Source organism: Coregonus lavaretus, assembly GCF_964263955.1.
Source record: "Coregonus lavaretus genome assembly, chromosome: 32".
Taxonomy (NCBI): Eukaryota; Metazoa; Chordata; class Actinopteri; order Salmoniformes; family Salmonidae; genus Coregonus; species Coregonus lavaretus.
Window position 1 is genome coordinate 6,941,754 of NC_140019.1, and position 15,701 is coordinate 6,957,454.

General features: G+C 42.3%; 1 protein-coding gene across 1 annotated transcript in view; it reads left to right on the forward strand.

Moving 5' to 3' along the window:
• LOC311107952 (X-linked interleukin-1 receptor accessory protein-like 2) overlaps nt 1-15,701 on the forward strand; it is a gene marked incomplete at both ends in the record, with an annotated part of 286,318 nt that overhangs the window by 223,497 nt on the left and 47,120 nt on the right. The window contains one exon of the mRNA XM_084150578.1: nt 6,505-6,579. Coding sequence (XP_084006704.1) covers nt 6,505-6,579 — 75 coding nt within the window. The remainder of the gene's footprint in view (nt 1-6,504; nt 6,580-15,701) is intronic.

The following is a 15,701-nucleotide window of genomic DNA, read 5'->3' on the forward strand; positions in this document are numbered from 1 at the left end:
AAGGGTGCCAATAATTTTGGATGTGACTGTATATGTCCTTGCACTTACTTAGATCAAAGTATCATAGAAGTTTTGTTAGTAATTCATTCATCCCCTCATCTCACCAGTACTTTATTTCCTCATAGTTAAAGAGCAACTGAAGGCAATAAACAACTTATCTGGTTTTACACAGCCTATGTGGTATAGTCAGAAACATTTATTCTAGTGTCAAAATTGACTACAAAGTATAAATAGGATAATTTTGGTCATAAAGTCCAAAACAGAGTTTTCTAAGTGAGTTTGTCTCGACTTACTGAGGGTTGGGTTTGGATTACAATCATGCCCCCTTGCCCAGTGCCCACTAACACGAGATGGTAGAATTGTCATGCAGGGAGAAGCAACTGTGCTGGTTGCGCTCTATCAGCGCACATGCTCTATCCAATCATAGCAGCCAGAACCTCAAGACAGCGAGACATCCCTGCCCATTACGCAGCGCCTCATGACGACACGTCGCCAATGGTACATTGAAAGAACACTTGCTGATGTGTTTGATCGTGATCACTCGAGTTTGTCACTGTTTTGGGACAAATTAGAATTGATATAATCAGAGCGCACTTGTATCCTAACTGCCACTTTCTGATTTGGCCTGGCTGCTCAATGTGCCTGCTAGCTAGTGATGTGAAGTTCGCGAATGATTAGTTCTTTTTGAACAACTTTTTACAGACTCGAAAGTCATGATTCGTTTTTCTGAGAGACTTGTTCATTTTAGTCATTCAATTGACCTGCTGCCCACAATGTGTCCTAGAGCAGGAATGATATACGCTACTCCGGCTCAGCGGCTGCAGAGGCATGCTCCGACCAACAACTGTCTGAATATGCGCACAGGAAAATAGGCAGGCAGCATACAGAAGAAAAATACATGTTTACAACAAATAATTGATTGCATGGTGAAAGAATGAATGCAATTAATTGATTATTAAATGTTATGATGGACACAACTTTGTAGAACCAAAACATTCACAGCCTGCTCAACAAACTCAAACTCGAGAACGAATCGTTTGGGGGCTGCAGTTTGCGAACGATATTGTGCTTATCACTCTCACGGCAGACAAGCAATACATTCCGCCAAGAGTCATTCACAATCTAGTCCGATTCCGGCCACAACTAGACCTCTTTTCAAATGTATCAAGAAATAATAATATTTGTATGCCAAGTAATCAACAAATGTACATTGTTTAAAGCAGACTTTTACAAGTCTCGGTCACAAATGACAGCTCCAATAAGCCTCCTATGGTGAACGACATGTGAACGAGAGGCTTGTAGAATCATGACTCTTTCGAGTTTTTAGTTCACTGGTAGGGGGTCCTGCAAGCTCTGGGCATTACTGACTCAAATGAACTAAATGAGTCGAAAGGTTTGTTCTTTTGACTAAACGAGTCGAAAAGATCTTAGTAAAAAGAACCGAACTTCCCATCACTAATGCTAGCTACTACTTGCTAGTTTCATTGACAAGCACAGAGTTGGAACTTAGCTAGCTAGCAAGTGATTTTGGGGACTTATAAACAGTGTGTAGCTTGTGCTTTATTTACAATAGTTTGACAGCTTGCAGATGATAAAGTTGTAGACATGTAATTGTTCTCAGAAATCAGTCCTGAGCACACAGTCAGACTTTCCCGAATAGATACACTGTATGCAGCGCACTGACTAGTTTTTCATTAAAAAAAAAATTCTTGAGAAATACTGCACTTTAGCTAGATGTAAAATTGCGCGACTAAGACCTCCTCGGCAAAAACATCTAAATTAATTACAGATTTCTTGATTTGTCTTAGATTAATTCTGACTATTTTGAGGAAGTGATAGTGGCTATGTTGTTGCTACGGTGACTCTGGAGGGACAAACAACAGTAACTGCCACGGTACGATATGCAAACATAAAACACCCACATCAAACCACACCCCCAAGACAACTCTCGTTTGGCTTCAGTCATGGCCGCTAGCATTTCTTAATGAGCAATCTTCAAAACAAGGCCAAAGCAGGAAGTTCAGTCACTGTCTCTTCCTCTTGTTAATAGACCATTTAAATAATTTTAATTGCTTGATTTCTTTCTCACAGTAAGATCAGTCAATGCCTTGAGTTGTATGGCAGGGCAAAAAATCTATGCTTTCCCAGCTGTACACATATACAGTGGGGAGAACAAGTATTTGATACACTGCCGATTTTGCAGGTTTTCCTACTTACAAAGCATGTAGAGGTCTGTAATGTTTATCATAGGTACACTTCAACTGTGAGAGACGGAATCTAAAACAAAAATCCAGAAAATCACATTGTATGATTTTTAAGTAATTAATTTGCATTTTATTGCATGACATAAGTATTTGATCACCTACCAACCAGTAACAATTCCGGCTCTTACAGACCTGTTAGTTTTTCTTTAAGAAGCCCTCCTGTTCTCCACTCATTACCTGTATTAACTGCACCTGTTTGAACTCGTTACCTGTATAAAAGACACCTGTCCACACACTCAATCAAACAGACTCCAACCTCTCCACAATGGCCAAGACCAGAGAGCTGTGTAAGGACATCAGGGATAAAATTGTAGACCTGCACAAGGCTGGGATGGGCTACAGGACAACAGGCAAGCAGCTTGGTGAGAAGGCAACAACTTTTGGCGCAATTATTAGAAAATGGAAGAAGTTCAAGATGACGGTCAATCACCCTCGGTCTGGGGCTCCATGCAAGATCTCAACTCGTGGGGCATCAATGATCATGAGGAAGGTGAGGGATCAGCCCAGAACTACACGGCAGGACCTGGTCAATGACCTGAAGAGAGCTGGGACCACAGTCTCAAAGAAAACCATTAGTAACACACTACGCCGTCATGGATTAAAATCCTGCAGCGCACGCAAGGTCCCCCTGCTCAAGCCAGCGCATGTCCAGGCCCGTCTGAAGTTTGCCAATGACCATCTGGATGATCCAGACGAGGAATGGGAGAAGGTCATGTGATCTGATGAGACAAAAATAGAGCTTTTTGGTCTAAACTCCACTCGCTGTGTTTGGAGGAAGAAGAAGGATGAGTACAACCCCAAGAACACCATCTCAAACATGAAGCATGGAGGTGGAAACATCATTCTTTGGGGATGCTTTTCTGCAAAGGGGACAGGACGACTGCACCGTATTGAGGGGAGGATGGATGGGGCCATGTATCGCGAGATCTTGGCCAACAACCTCCTTCCCTCAGTAAGAGCATTGAAGATGGGTCGTGGCTGGGTCTTCCAGCATGACAACGACCCGACACACACAGCCAGGGCAACTAAGGAGTGGCTCCGTAAGAAGCATCACAAGGTCCTGTAGTGGCCTAGCCAGTCTCCAGACCTGAACTCAATAGAAAATCTTTGGAGGGAGCTGAAAGTACGTATTGCCCAGCGACAGCCCCGAAACCTGAAGGATCTGGAGAAGGTCTGTATGGAGGAGTGGGCCAAAATCCCTGCTGCAGTGTGTGCAAACCTGGTCAAGACCTACAGGAAACATATGATCTCTGTAATTGCAAACAAAGGTTTCTGTACCAAATATTAAGTTCTGCTTTTCTGATGTATCAAATACTTATGTCATGCAATAAAATGCAAATTAATTACTTAAAAATCATACAATGTGATTTTCTGGATTTTTGTTTTAGATTCCGTCTCTCACAGTTGAAGTGTACCTATGATAAAAATTACAGACCTCTACATGCTTTGTAAGTAGGAAAACCTGCAAAATCGGCTGTGTCCATAATAAGTATATAGGTTGTATGTTGGGAGCTTTTGGGAAAGAGCACAGTTAGAAAGATATGGCATATAGAAGCAAACCGGATGGACATCATGAAAATGATCGGAGAGGTTGAGAGTAGAAGAAGTTCAGGAGCAAAAATAAAATAAAAAATTATATATATATAATATAATTATTGTATAATTAACTCTGTCCATATGGTGTAGATAGTAAGTATAGATCGGAAGTAAAGGCCTGGGCATTGTTGTTCACTAATTTACTCCAAGTAGGGAAAGGATGGCGGGGTTGAAAAGTAATAAAGTGGAGTATATATATTAAAAACATGGGGGATTGGAAGTGATGCAGACAATTACATTGATAGAAGATACAATCTATCTGCAATATTAAGCTGATCCACCCCCCACCCCCCCCCCCCAAAAAAAAAATAATAACAAAACAAAACAAAAATTTAGGCAGTGTATCAAATACTTATTCTCCCCACTGTAGCTGCCTTTGAATGGCTTGAGGTGTCCTTTGAGTTATCCTATATTGTTTGTACACTTCACTTACGCAATAAGAATCTGTGACAACACACTTGCTGGCATGTTTTGGCATGTTTTCGGAATACCAATGGAAAACATCCCAGACATTACTACTCTGAAGGAACATTTCACACCCTGCTCCAGTAGTGTTATTTCCAATGCAAAGTTTACTCTGAATCCATTTAAACTACATGAAAGCTCAGAATTTCCCTCTGTACTGCATTAGCAAAGTGGATACAAACACACACAAGTCAAGTATACTGAATATTGCAACAGGAGCTCTGAAGATTCATGAAGGGAAACGGACAGAGTGTAAAATGGTGCAGCCGGGCAGAAGATTATTTTAAAGATCTTTAAGATTACCGTAATATTTGAGAATTTTACCCCACATTTAAAAGCAAACCAGGAGAGGAATGATCATCTCAGGGTTGCTTACTTTCAAGTTCCAGAGCAGAATTCTGCTTAGGAATATGCAGATGTGGAGTTCCAAACTGCAGTGGTAAATAAAGAGTTCACTGTGTTGATATGTACAGAACATTCCCATACCATAGCCACACTGTGTTTGATGTGTTCCCTTTGAAGAGTATTATCTATAAGGCCTAAGCATGGCAACATACAATATGTTAATACTTAATTTGTGTGTCCAAGTGAGTGTTATCTCTCTCTGTGTGGAGAGAGGGCCGCTGAGCTGAGGGGGCTGAGCTCTCAGGAGCAAGGTGGTGCCGCAGATAGGGGTCCGGCCGCAGGTGACCTACAGGGGCTGCAAAGGGGCCAGGAGGGGCTGGCACCCAGCGAGGGTGGTCCTGCCGGGTGGAGAATATTAAGTGGCTGTGGGTCTGCAGGCGTGTGTGCTCTCTCTGGCTCCTTGCTTGACAAGAATGATAGCTTTCATTTGCATGCTAAAGCTCCAGCTGTCTCCCCAAGATGGATGAGGGGTCCCAGCTTCATCCCTCACTCCTGCTACCGCCGCTCCTCATACAATGGAGAGAAAATTAAGTGGGGGCCAAAAAGATAAGAATTTTCATAACATACAATTTTCTTCTCTCTCCTTGAATTGAAGGTTGCTCTGAGGGTTTTGGCCCCTTTTCTCCGGGTGAATGGGCAGAGTAAACTGTGCACTGCCAGATATGCAGAACAAGCTAACCTCATTGCTGTTTATATTATTAGTGTTTGTATATACAGTGAATGCAGTGTCAATATCTTTGCTGACTGTGCACATTATATTCAATATGACCATTTTTGTATACAGGGCAACTGAAATTTGAACTTTTCATGCATCAAGTTTGTCTTGTATTGTACAAGGATTACATTAATTGCTAATATTCTGACAGTTAAAAGTGGCTTGAAAAGTTCAGAGACTTCAGCTTTTTGAAATGATTATTTTTAACAAGTTGGTTTCTTTATGTTGGCTTTAATGCTCTAGCAAAAGAGACTATGCAGCTAAACACAAAGACAACATGCATTTTAAAACTCACAGATATAATGAGCGTGTCAGGCAGTTCTAACACTAATACAGTTCTATCCAAGAGTGTGTTACGCTCTCTCAAACTGTAGACATGAAAGCTTGCTGCTGTGATGTTTCACTTAAAATATACTCCAGCTAGCCCTATACCATGAGGTTCTCTCACTCATGTGTGCACCCAGCTTTTAAAATACTGTATCTGCTTTAATGTACCTTTGTCAGGATATTCTAAAGCGCAGAAACCATTTCACCACTCTTAACTAAACTCCAGGAGATCAAATACGTTCAGTGCACACATGTTTTTAGAGCATATCTCTAGATGATTTTATGTAATTAATCCACAGAGTTTTCACATTATCAAAGTGGCCCACGATTATTCAGCTCACTTCTGTATCCCACACTCTGCTAACTGTCCTAGTAATACAAGTCTCTTGAGGTCTGAAGCGGTTCTAATTTACACATTTTCCCCTGCTAGTGTCCTCAAACTGAAATTGTGTGTGCGTGTGCATTTTAGAATGTTCAAACTCAGTACTCCTCAGCAAAGTGCTGGTGCTCCCACAGGCTAACTGATCACAGTATATAATATAATGATATTTGTAAATGATAATTGTGGAAGAGTTTTGCCGGCACTGAAACAGCTCCATTCTATTTGCATGGATTACTGATCCTCTCAACATTGCTCAGTATGAGAAGCTGTGTAATCGCCCTACACAACAATATGTTTATTTTCTCCCTACTGTCTGTCCTATCTCTCAATGTGTGCTTGTTCTTTTGCAGCTCTCCTCACAACCAGACCCCCGAAGGTCCTGTTCCCCACTGAGAGACAGGCCAGTGTTATAGATGTCCAACCGGGTAAGTCTTCCCCATGGGAGCCAGTACTAACTCTCTCCTCTCCATAGAGCAGACAAGTGTAATTATAGACTGCAACAGTCGGGCTCCTTGCTGCTTTCTCTCCAACCGGGCTGGCCCGTTCTTCAAAACACATTTTACTGCAGTGCCTTTTGGATGGGGTTACAGGGCCATGGCTATGTCAATATATTTTTGGAGCTCTGTTTGTTGGAATGTCCTCTACTGTAAAGCAGCAGAGTGATCACCAACACTGCATTCTAATGCCTGAGTCAACCCCATTAAAAAGTGTTGCCGCAATCAGCCAAATATGCTTGAGGGGGCATTTGCAATACATACATCTGGGGGCTAGTAGAAGGTATAACACACAAGGCAGGCAAATGTTCAGAGAGAACAGAACAGAACAGAGCACAGCAGCACCACTGGCATGCAGGATTCCCCTGACTCTTGTTTCCATATTTAATTATGTGCTTGTTCTAACCTGGGGGAGGTGCCTGGCCGTAACCTCAGCTCATTCTCCTGCACTTTGCGCAATGTAGGCTAGAACATTTTAATAAAACGGCCAAAATCCACTGTTATCAGTGTGAAACAACACAATTCTTTCAAATCTGTGTCCATACAATGATTATGTCAAAATTACACTTAATTTAAAACATTTTACCGGAACGTTTACAACCAAATATTCATACTACAATGTGCCTTCGGCACTTACCATGCAAAAAGCCCTGCCTGCGAGATATACAAACACTCTTCAAATCTTATTCTGGAGCTCAGGACCAGTTGACAATAACAAAACAAGTGCGAGGAAGGCATATTTAAGCTGTCAAGTCGGGGTAAATTATAGGCCATTATTCCACATGCATCAACACAGAGACTGGGAGGAGACAACTGAAGAGATGGAGTTTCCGAGCTCCTTCAGAGCTGAGGAGATGTCGTCTTCTTCTTCTTCTTCTTCTTCTTCTTCTTCTTCTTCTTCTTCTTCTTCTTCTTCTTCTTCTTCTTCTTCTTCTTCTTCTTCTTCTTCACTGTTCGGTATTTAAATAATACACTTCACCTAACAACTGGCTCCGATATGACGGGTTGGTTTAGCACTCTACTGCCTTGTGCAGTGTTCACATTCAGTTCTACCATATTGTGAACACTATTCTGTTCTACTACATTGTAATTGTACTGTTTCCATGAGAAGTTACTTCATTTGGGCTTTTGTTAGCCTTGCTTTACGGATACAGTAATTGTATACTCTGCTCTAAGCCAAGGTGTTCTGTGGGTGATTGGCACTTGGAACACCAATTACCCCCAGTGTTCAGTGCTTGCTAGAAGAAACCAGGCTGAATCCAAGCTGTTTTCCAAATGATGTGTATTTTTCCTCAGTATAAGAACAACCCTCTTACCCAAGCAGTGCATAATAGTTTTCTGGATAATACACAAACTGGACCTTATGCCCTGCTTTACAACCCCAGGACATTTATTGCAGTTCTTCCTATGGAATAAATATCCTTACTGCTTTACCATTCTCAATCGTTACCTTTCTCTGCTTGGTTATTATATTTCTGATAGGATGAAGAGTCGAGCAGCTCCAACCCAATTAAACGTAATAGAGTGAACAGTCTGTATAACACAGCATAAATCTCTCTCATCCAGCCCCATGCTTCCTACAATGGATTTCACAGCTGTCACAGGCATTCCATCCATGCGCGTCAGGATTTACCGAGTGCCTGGGAGTCTGGAGAAAGAGCCCCTAACTACGCCTGATAAAGGAAATAATATCTCTGGCAGGGTGTGTGTGGTGGGTGTTTGTTCCAAAGGTATTGCCGTAGGAGTGAACACACTATATTAATAATTGTTCATAAAGTGTAAACCCTACTTTCTCGTACAATATTGTCAATTTCTCTTGAATGATGTTGTTATTTTCATAGTCTCAGCAATGGTACAAGGATTTTGTATCGATTTTATGTATTTGAAATGAAAAAATGTTTGTTTTTTTATGTTAAGTTATTTGTGTGAGTGATGAGGAGAGAGGGAACAGGGAATGGTTGCTTGAAGGAGAGAAAGTATAAACCTTGGGTGTTGCTAAAGTAATGGCTTTCTCAAGGATCCATTCTCCCTCTGAGGCAGAGGCGCTGGTCATTTGTACTGAACTAGGCACCCTGAGCCATGACGATACCCAGTCTTTTAATGTCATTGTTGCTTTATCTGCACAAAAAAAGTAGGAAGAAGTGACACCGTCTCTAACTGACACAGTTTGGTTATACTCATGGACTATCAAATATCGAGAGTGTTGAAATTAACAAACGCTGGAATAAATATGGATGTGGATTTTATCAACCTGTCCCTTACCATTACTCCTTGTAATCCATATAAAACATTTATTGACGTATGAATATGCTTATGGCTCGAGAGATCTAACAGATTGAATTAAATCCTTCTATATGATATTCAATCCGCATCTCATCAAATGAAATGTGAGCTGTTAACTGCTCCTCCTCGAATGGGCAAAACAGCAGCGTCCACTTAAAAAGGAAAGGGCTCCTTGACAAGAACCTGTAGCCCCACAAAATTGTTAATTAATTGTTGTACGGCGGGCACTGTGGTGAGTTCTGGCGGCTGGACCATTAGGCCACAGCTGTCAGTGTTTATTAGCTGAGGAGACGCTAAGTACAGAGAAGATTTAATAGCTCCATGGAAATCAGCTCCCCCGTACCCTTTACACGAGAAGGGCCTATTATTAGCAACAGGGCGCCTGATTAGCCATCGGAGCATCTGAGAGGAGTGACACGATAAAGGAGAGGACCAAGGAGAGGAGAGCGCTGCGCCGCTGTGTCTCTGCTCTGTCTGTCTGTGGTTCTGCATACTCTCCATGGACAGCCCCACGCCGTGAGGGCCCTTCCAGCAGAGGAGGAGGAGGAGAGGAGAGGCCATATTAAGACACGTCTGAGATTACACTGAGGCTCCTGGCTAGATGGATACACTGTGGGAGGAGAGGGGGGGTAGTGTTAGCACGATGTTCCAGGAAAGCACATTATTCATCTCATAAAGGGCCTATTTTTTGTGCATTAATGTCATATCATGAGGAAAATCCTCATACTGTATACAGATGTAGGATCTTAATTTGACCAGTTTCTCACAGCAGGAAAAAATAATAATCCTGCAGCAACAGGAAATGTGAATTATTGTGTGGATTATAATTAATTGACATTTTTGTAGGGGCTGATAAATTTTTAGTTAGGGCAAATCAAGTCTGAAATTTTAGAAGCATTTTTAAACGTAGAATACATTACAAGTTTGCATTTCCTGCAACAACAGGATCAAATTAAGATCCTACATCTGTAGTTTGTCTTGACCTCAGGTGGGCAATAACCCAAAATGGCAGACCATAAATAGCACTGTTGAATGAACGCCACATTCCCACATATTCACCTTGATCTAATCACAGGGTCGGTGACAAACGGACAGTGTCATCCTCACGTAGGCCAATCCAATTATGTGAATGCGTTTAGTTCCCCCACAGTGCACCAAGCATGGCTCCAGCATCTCCTGCTTCTGCTTGGTTCTTCAGTTTCTTGGAATTTGTGACAGATAGGAAGACAAATATGTATCCGTAATGTGGAGGGGTGGATTGGCACTCCATCAGTGTCTGGGTATTTATGCTTTATATAAATATCCAGAGAGTGACAGGAAACAGAGTTGGAGACCCATCCCGTTGAGCGCAGAGAGAGCAGGATGTCAGAATGATAGAGTAACGGCAGAGCCATGGTGCTCTGTGTAGGAACATCTCTCTCTCACTATAATTTGTCATCAGAGTTGGTTTGCGAGACTCATAAATATGTTAATTAGCTGTGTTTGCAACCTTGAGTGAGGGAGAGAGGGAGAGAGGGGGAGAGCGGAAGAGGAGGAGAGGAGTCAGTGGGGTGAGGTACAGAATCCCGCTGTGTGTTGTGTGTATCTGAGAACTACAGAATCAAGTTGTAATACTTAACATTGATCAACCACAGGGTATTATGGCAGTAGGAATTGCTTTGCCTTCAGGTTATTGTTTTATGATGTGTTTGCTGTGAGTTTATTCCCATGCTTACACTGTACGTCCTATATAGTATGTAGTACACATTTATAAAGGTCCTAGCCTCTAGCAGCGGGTCATTATACCTCTTCTTGGAGCTGAAGTACATTAACAGAGCCTGATATTTAGGAACATAAATTCCTTTGACACAACTCTCACAATAAAAGGCAGCTAATTAGTGCTGATTTGTTAGAGCAATGATGTCCTTTTGATGCCAGTTTACCTTTAAAGTTGCTATATATGGCATATTTTCTTTCATTTGTTTCAAGCAATGTGTATAGTACACAGTAGTATGTGATTTATATCAAATATGTATGAGTATAAAAAAGATTACCAAGCCAAGAAAGAACAAAGACAGTGATCATCATGCATGTTTCATTCCAAAATCCACAGCTGAATCTTTTGCTCCGTTTTGTTCTCAATGTTCATGTCATTCTGTTTCCCAAAATATACTTGTCAATTAAAACTGTCACTTTGGTGATTGTTTCAGAAAGGTCTGCAGATTTTTTGTTTACAATAGTAAGGGAGGAAGGCAGGGGGAATGGCCAACTGGATATCACAGTGTCATTCTAATTGCAGGGGGAATATTTCTTGACTTTATATAATTAAAGATTGCCAATCTGGTGTACGAAAGCCCAAGGAGGTCCCATTCCTCATGACTCGTTACTAGTCAGTCAAAAATAAACTTGACATGGCAGTTCGCTAACATTGATCAAATGAAATAGGATAGTCCTCAAAATATAGAGCACATAGACTACTGGCCATGATCATAGTCCATAATGATTTTCAGCAATTAAATAAAGAGTGATATCTCTCTCGGACATCAAAAGAGTGTGAACCTCAAACTAGCAAATGAACCTCAAACCTCGTCTCAGTCAGAACTAACTTCCCTTTCGTACATAATTAAGCCACTGTCTTCAAAGCCTTGATAAAGACAGTAATTACCCTGTTAACATAAAAAAAAACGTCATTATTTGGTATCCTATATGCATGTTTTTCTCCGGGTTGCTAGAGCACATCGCCAGGCTAGGCTTGGCTCGCTCTGTGTCTGCTGTTAGCATGCAGACGCACAAGTCAGACCATCAGTAGTATAATAATAATAAAGGCAGCTAATTAGTGGTGTAATGACTTGTTCTTGACAGCAGCTTCTCTCCTCTCCTCTGCAGCGCAGAGAGCAGCCATGAGAGCTCTATTAGGGATGTGTAAAGAAGCCCAACCTTCCAAGTCCTTTCATGTTACGTGCGCTGCCTGCTAAGTATACAGCCTCTCATCTAGTGTGCGGAGGCGGCAGTGTGTGTTGTGTATGGATGGGAGATAGAGCAGCTAGCTATCACAGTTATTGACATGGGGGAAATGAACTTGTGAAAATCACCTCTGAGGTAGATATTTTGAAAATCCCTATTGTCTTTAATTGGTTTGATACAGCATATAAAGTACTGTCTTGAGACCAGATATCAATTTAATTATGTACCATGTTGTCTATGAATATGTTTGGTATTAATTTATCTACCAGTTTAACTAGTACAACAATGTTTTTATGGGTGTTAGCATCATTAACCTCTTGACACGTGCAGATGTGTCTAAATCGGACCCCTGTCCCACCTCATCCTATCCCTCTCACCCCACCACAAACACACACACACACACACACACACACACACACACACACACACCACTTCTCTATAACTCAGTTTGCGACGTAGGGGGCCTCAAAGACCAGTCAAGCTATAAAGCAAAAATAATGCAGGCACTAGGGATGAGGGTGTGAGTATGCGGGTCTGGGCAGATGAGATGTAGTCGTTGTTTGTGTGAGTCTGTGAGTTGATGTTCGTATGTGGATGATTGTATCTGGGGTGATTTTTTTTTCTTCTAAAAAAATAAAAAGATATATTATATATATATATACAAAATAAAAATAAAATGACAAGTCAAGCTCATCACCAGGGTCACTCACCATCCCCCAGGTCCCCTATCTACAGAGGAACATCTGTCCCAAATTGGTCTAACTCTATCCTGTGCTGAAAAGAACAGAGATAATGGAATGGAATTACCTCTGTCTGTCGCCCTGTGGGAAAGGAATCAACCTTTTGGTCACTGTTCCAGAGAGTGGGTGGGTATTAAATAAAACGGTTGGAACCAAGGGAATGGGCACTGGGCATGGGCTGGTCCTGGGGTCAAAGGTAGCCCTGTGGCATGGCGAGAGTACCAGACACAAGCAGCCAGCCTCTCTGTATTAACACACACACCCCTCTATTGGCTGCTGGGAGCTGAGTTACATCACAGCACAGCGCAGGCCAGGTGACCCATCCACCTGACAAGCCAGTGCATTGCAGCAGTTGATTGTGCTGCTCCAACAGCTCCCTTTGAAAGGACGACAAGCGAAATGAAAATGTCAAGCCATTTGCACGGTTTGTTTCACAACACATTTTTGCCTATCACAGGTGTTCTTTTAAAATGCAAATGGCGACCGTTTTTTTTTACGTTGAAAGCTGCAGAAGAGGCTCTTTGTGCCCAGCCGAGTCATGAATAAACCCCTTATTGAAATTGCATGATACCTTTTGCCTTGCATTTGTAGTACTAGGAAGTCATTACAAGGATGTGGTACTAGACTTGTCAAAGACCCCCTTTTAGCGTTCATCCAGACTCATTTGGTGCTCTCTGATGATAGGGTGAAATTAGATATGTGTATGTGTTGGGCAGGACCAAATACACTTGTTGGTGTGGACTGCAGGTCTGGCAGGCTTATCCAGTTATCAGTGTGTGTGAAGTGAGACTCAACATACTGCTGTAGATGAGGAGCTTGTGTGCCCTTTTAAGGCCTAATGTATCTTACCTTTCTGTGAGCTCTGCGGTGACTGATTTAGAGTACAGCATGACACGTAGCTACAGTACCCACAGGCAACGTTACTAAAGATTTAAAAAATCATACAGACCTTTACAGAATGTGTGGTAAAAAAAAATGTTTTTTAAACTAGTACTGTAGTAACAAACCCATATTTTTTCTAAAGGTTTGATTTCATCAGTATCAGTCAGTTGCATTTTGTGAATTTTCTGAAATTTAAGCTTTGACTACACTTTTACATTTCACCAAGATTACGCCAAGTCGCCAACTAATCAGTTATGTACAGCTAGCTTCATGTATGACCTCCAGTGTGTGGTGTGGTTGTCTTTACGCTTTAAGAGTTGTGGCGCTCAGGATAGTGATGGGAAGTTCAGCTCTTTTTACTGACTCAGATCTTTTCGACTCGTTCAGTCAAAAGAACAAATCTTTCGACTCATTTCGCTCATTTGAGTTAGTAATGCCCAGAGCACGCAGGACCCCCTATTGGCTAACGATGAACTGAAAACTCGAAATAGTAATCATTCTACAAGCCTCTCATTCATATGTCATTCACCATAAGGGGCTTATTGGAGCTGTCATTTGTGAGTGAGACTTGTAAAAGCGTGCTTTAAACAATGTAAACTCAGCAAAAAAAGAAACGTCCCTTTTTCAGGACCCTGTCTTTCAAAGATAATTTGTAAAAATCCAAGTAACTTCACAGATCTTCATTGTAAAGGGTTTAAACACTGTTTCCCATGCTTGTTCAATGAACCATAAACAATTAATGAACATGCACCTGTGGAACGGTCGTTAAGACACTAACAGCTTACAGACGGTAGGCAATTAAGGTCACAGTTATGAAAACTTAGGACACTAAAGAGGCCTTTCTACTGACTCTGAAAAACACCAAGAGAAAGATGCCCAGGTCCCTGCTCATCTGTGTGAACGTGCCTTAGGCATGCTGCAAGGAGGCATTAGGACTGCTGATGTGGCCAGGGCAATAAATTGCAATGTCTGTACTGTGAGACACCTAAGACAGCGCTACAGGGAGACAGGACAGACAGCTGATTGTCCTCGCAGTGGCAGACCACGTGTAACAACACCTACAGGTACAGGATGGCAACAACAACTGCCCGAGTTACACCAGCAATGCACAATCCCTCCATCAGTGCTCAGACTGTCCGCAGTAGGCTGAGAGAGGCTGGACTGAGGGCTTGTAGGCCTGTTGTAAGGCAGGTCCTCACCAGACATCACCGGCAACAACGTCGCCTATGGGCACAAACCCACTGTCACTGGACCAGACAGGACTGACAAAAAGTGCTCTTCACTGACGAGTCGCGTTTTTTTCTCACCAGGGGTGATGGTCGGATTCGCGTTTATCGTCAAAGGAATGAGCGTTATACCAAGGCCTGTACTCTGGAGCGGGATCGATTTGGAGGTGGAGGGTCCGTCATGGTCTGGGGCAGTGTGTCACAGCATCATCGGATTGAGATTGTTGTCATTGCAGGCAATCTAAACGCTGTGCGTTACAGGGAAGACATCCTCCTCCCTCATGTGGTACCCTTCCTGCAGGCTCATCCTGACATGACCCTCCAGCATAACAATGCCACCAGCCATACTGCTCGTTCTGTGCGTGATTTCCTGCAAGACAGGAATGTCAGTGTTCTGCCATGGCCAGCGAAGAACCCGGATCTCAATCACATTGAGCACGTCTGGGACCTGTTGGATCAGAGGGTGAGGGCTAGGGCTATTCCCCCCAGAAATGTCAGGGAACTTGCAGGTGCCTTGGTGGAAGAGTCGGGTAACATCTCACAGCAAGAACTGGCAAATCTGGTGCAGTCCATGAGGAGGAGATGCACTGCAGTACTTAATGCAGCTGATGGCCACACCAGATACTGACTGTTACTTTTGATTTGCACCCCCCCTTTGTTCAGGGACACATTATTCAATTTATGTTAGTCACATGTCTGTGGAGTATTTACACATGTTAAGTTTGCTGAAAATAAACGCAGTTGACAGTGAGAGGATGTTTCTTTTTTTGCTGAGTTTACATTTGTTGATAGCTAAGCATACAAATAAGAATATTTCTTGGTACACACTTAGAAAAAAAGGTGCTATCTAGAACCTTAAAGGGTTCTTCGGCTGTCCCCAAAGGAAAACCCTTTTGAAAACCCCTTTTTGGTTGCAGGTAGAACCCTTTTGGGTTCCATGTAGAACCGTCTGTAGAAAGGGTTCTACATGGAACCCAAA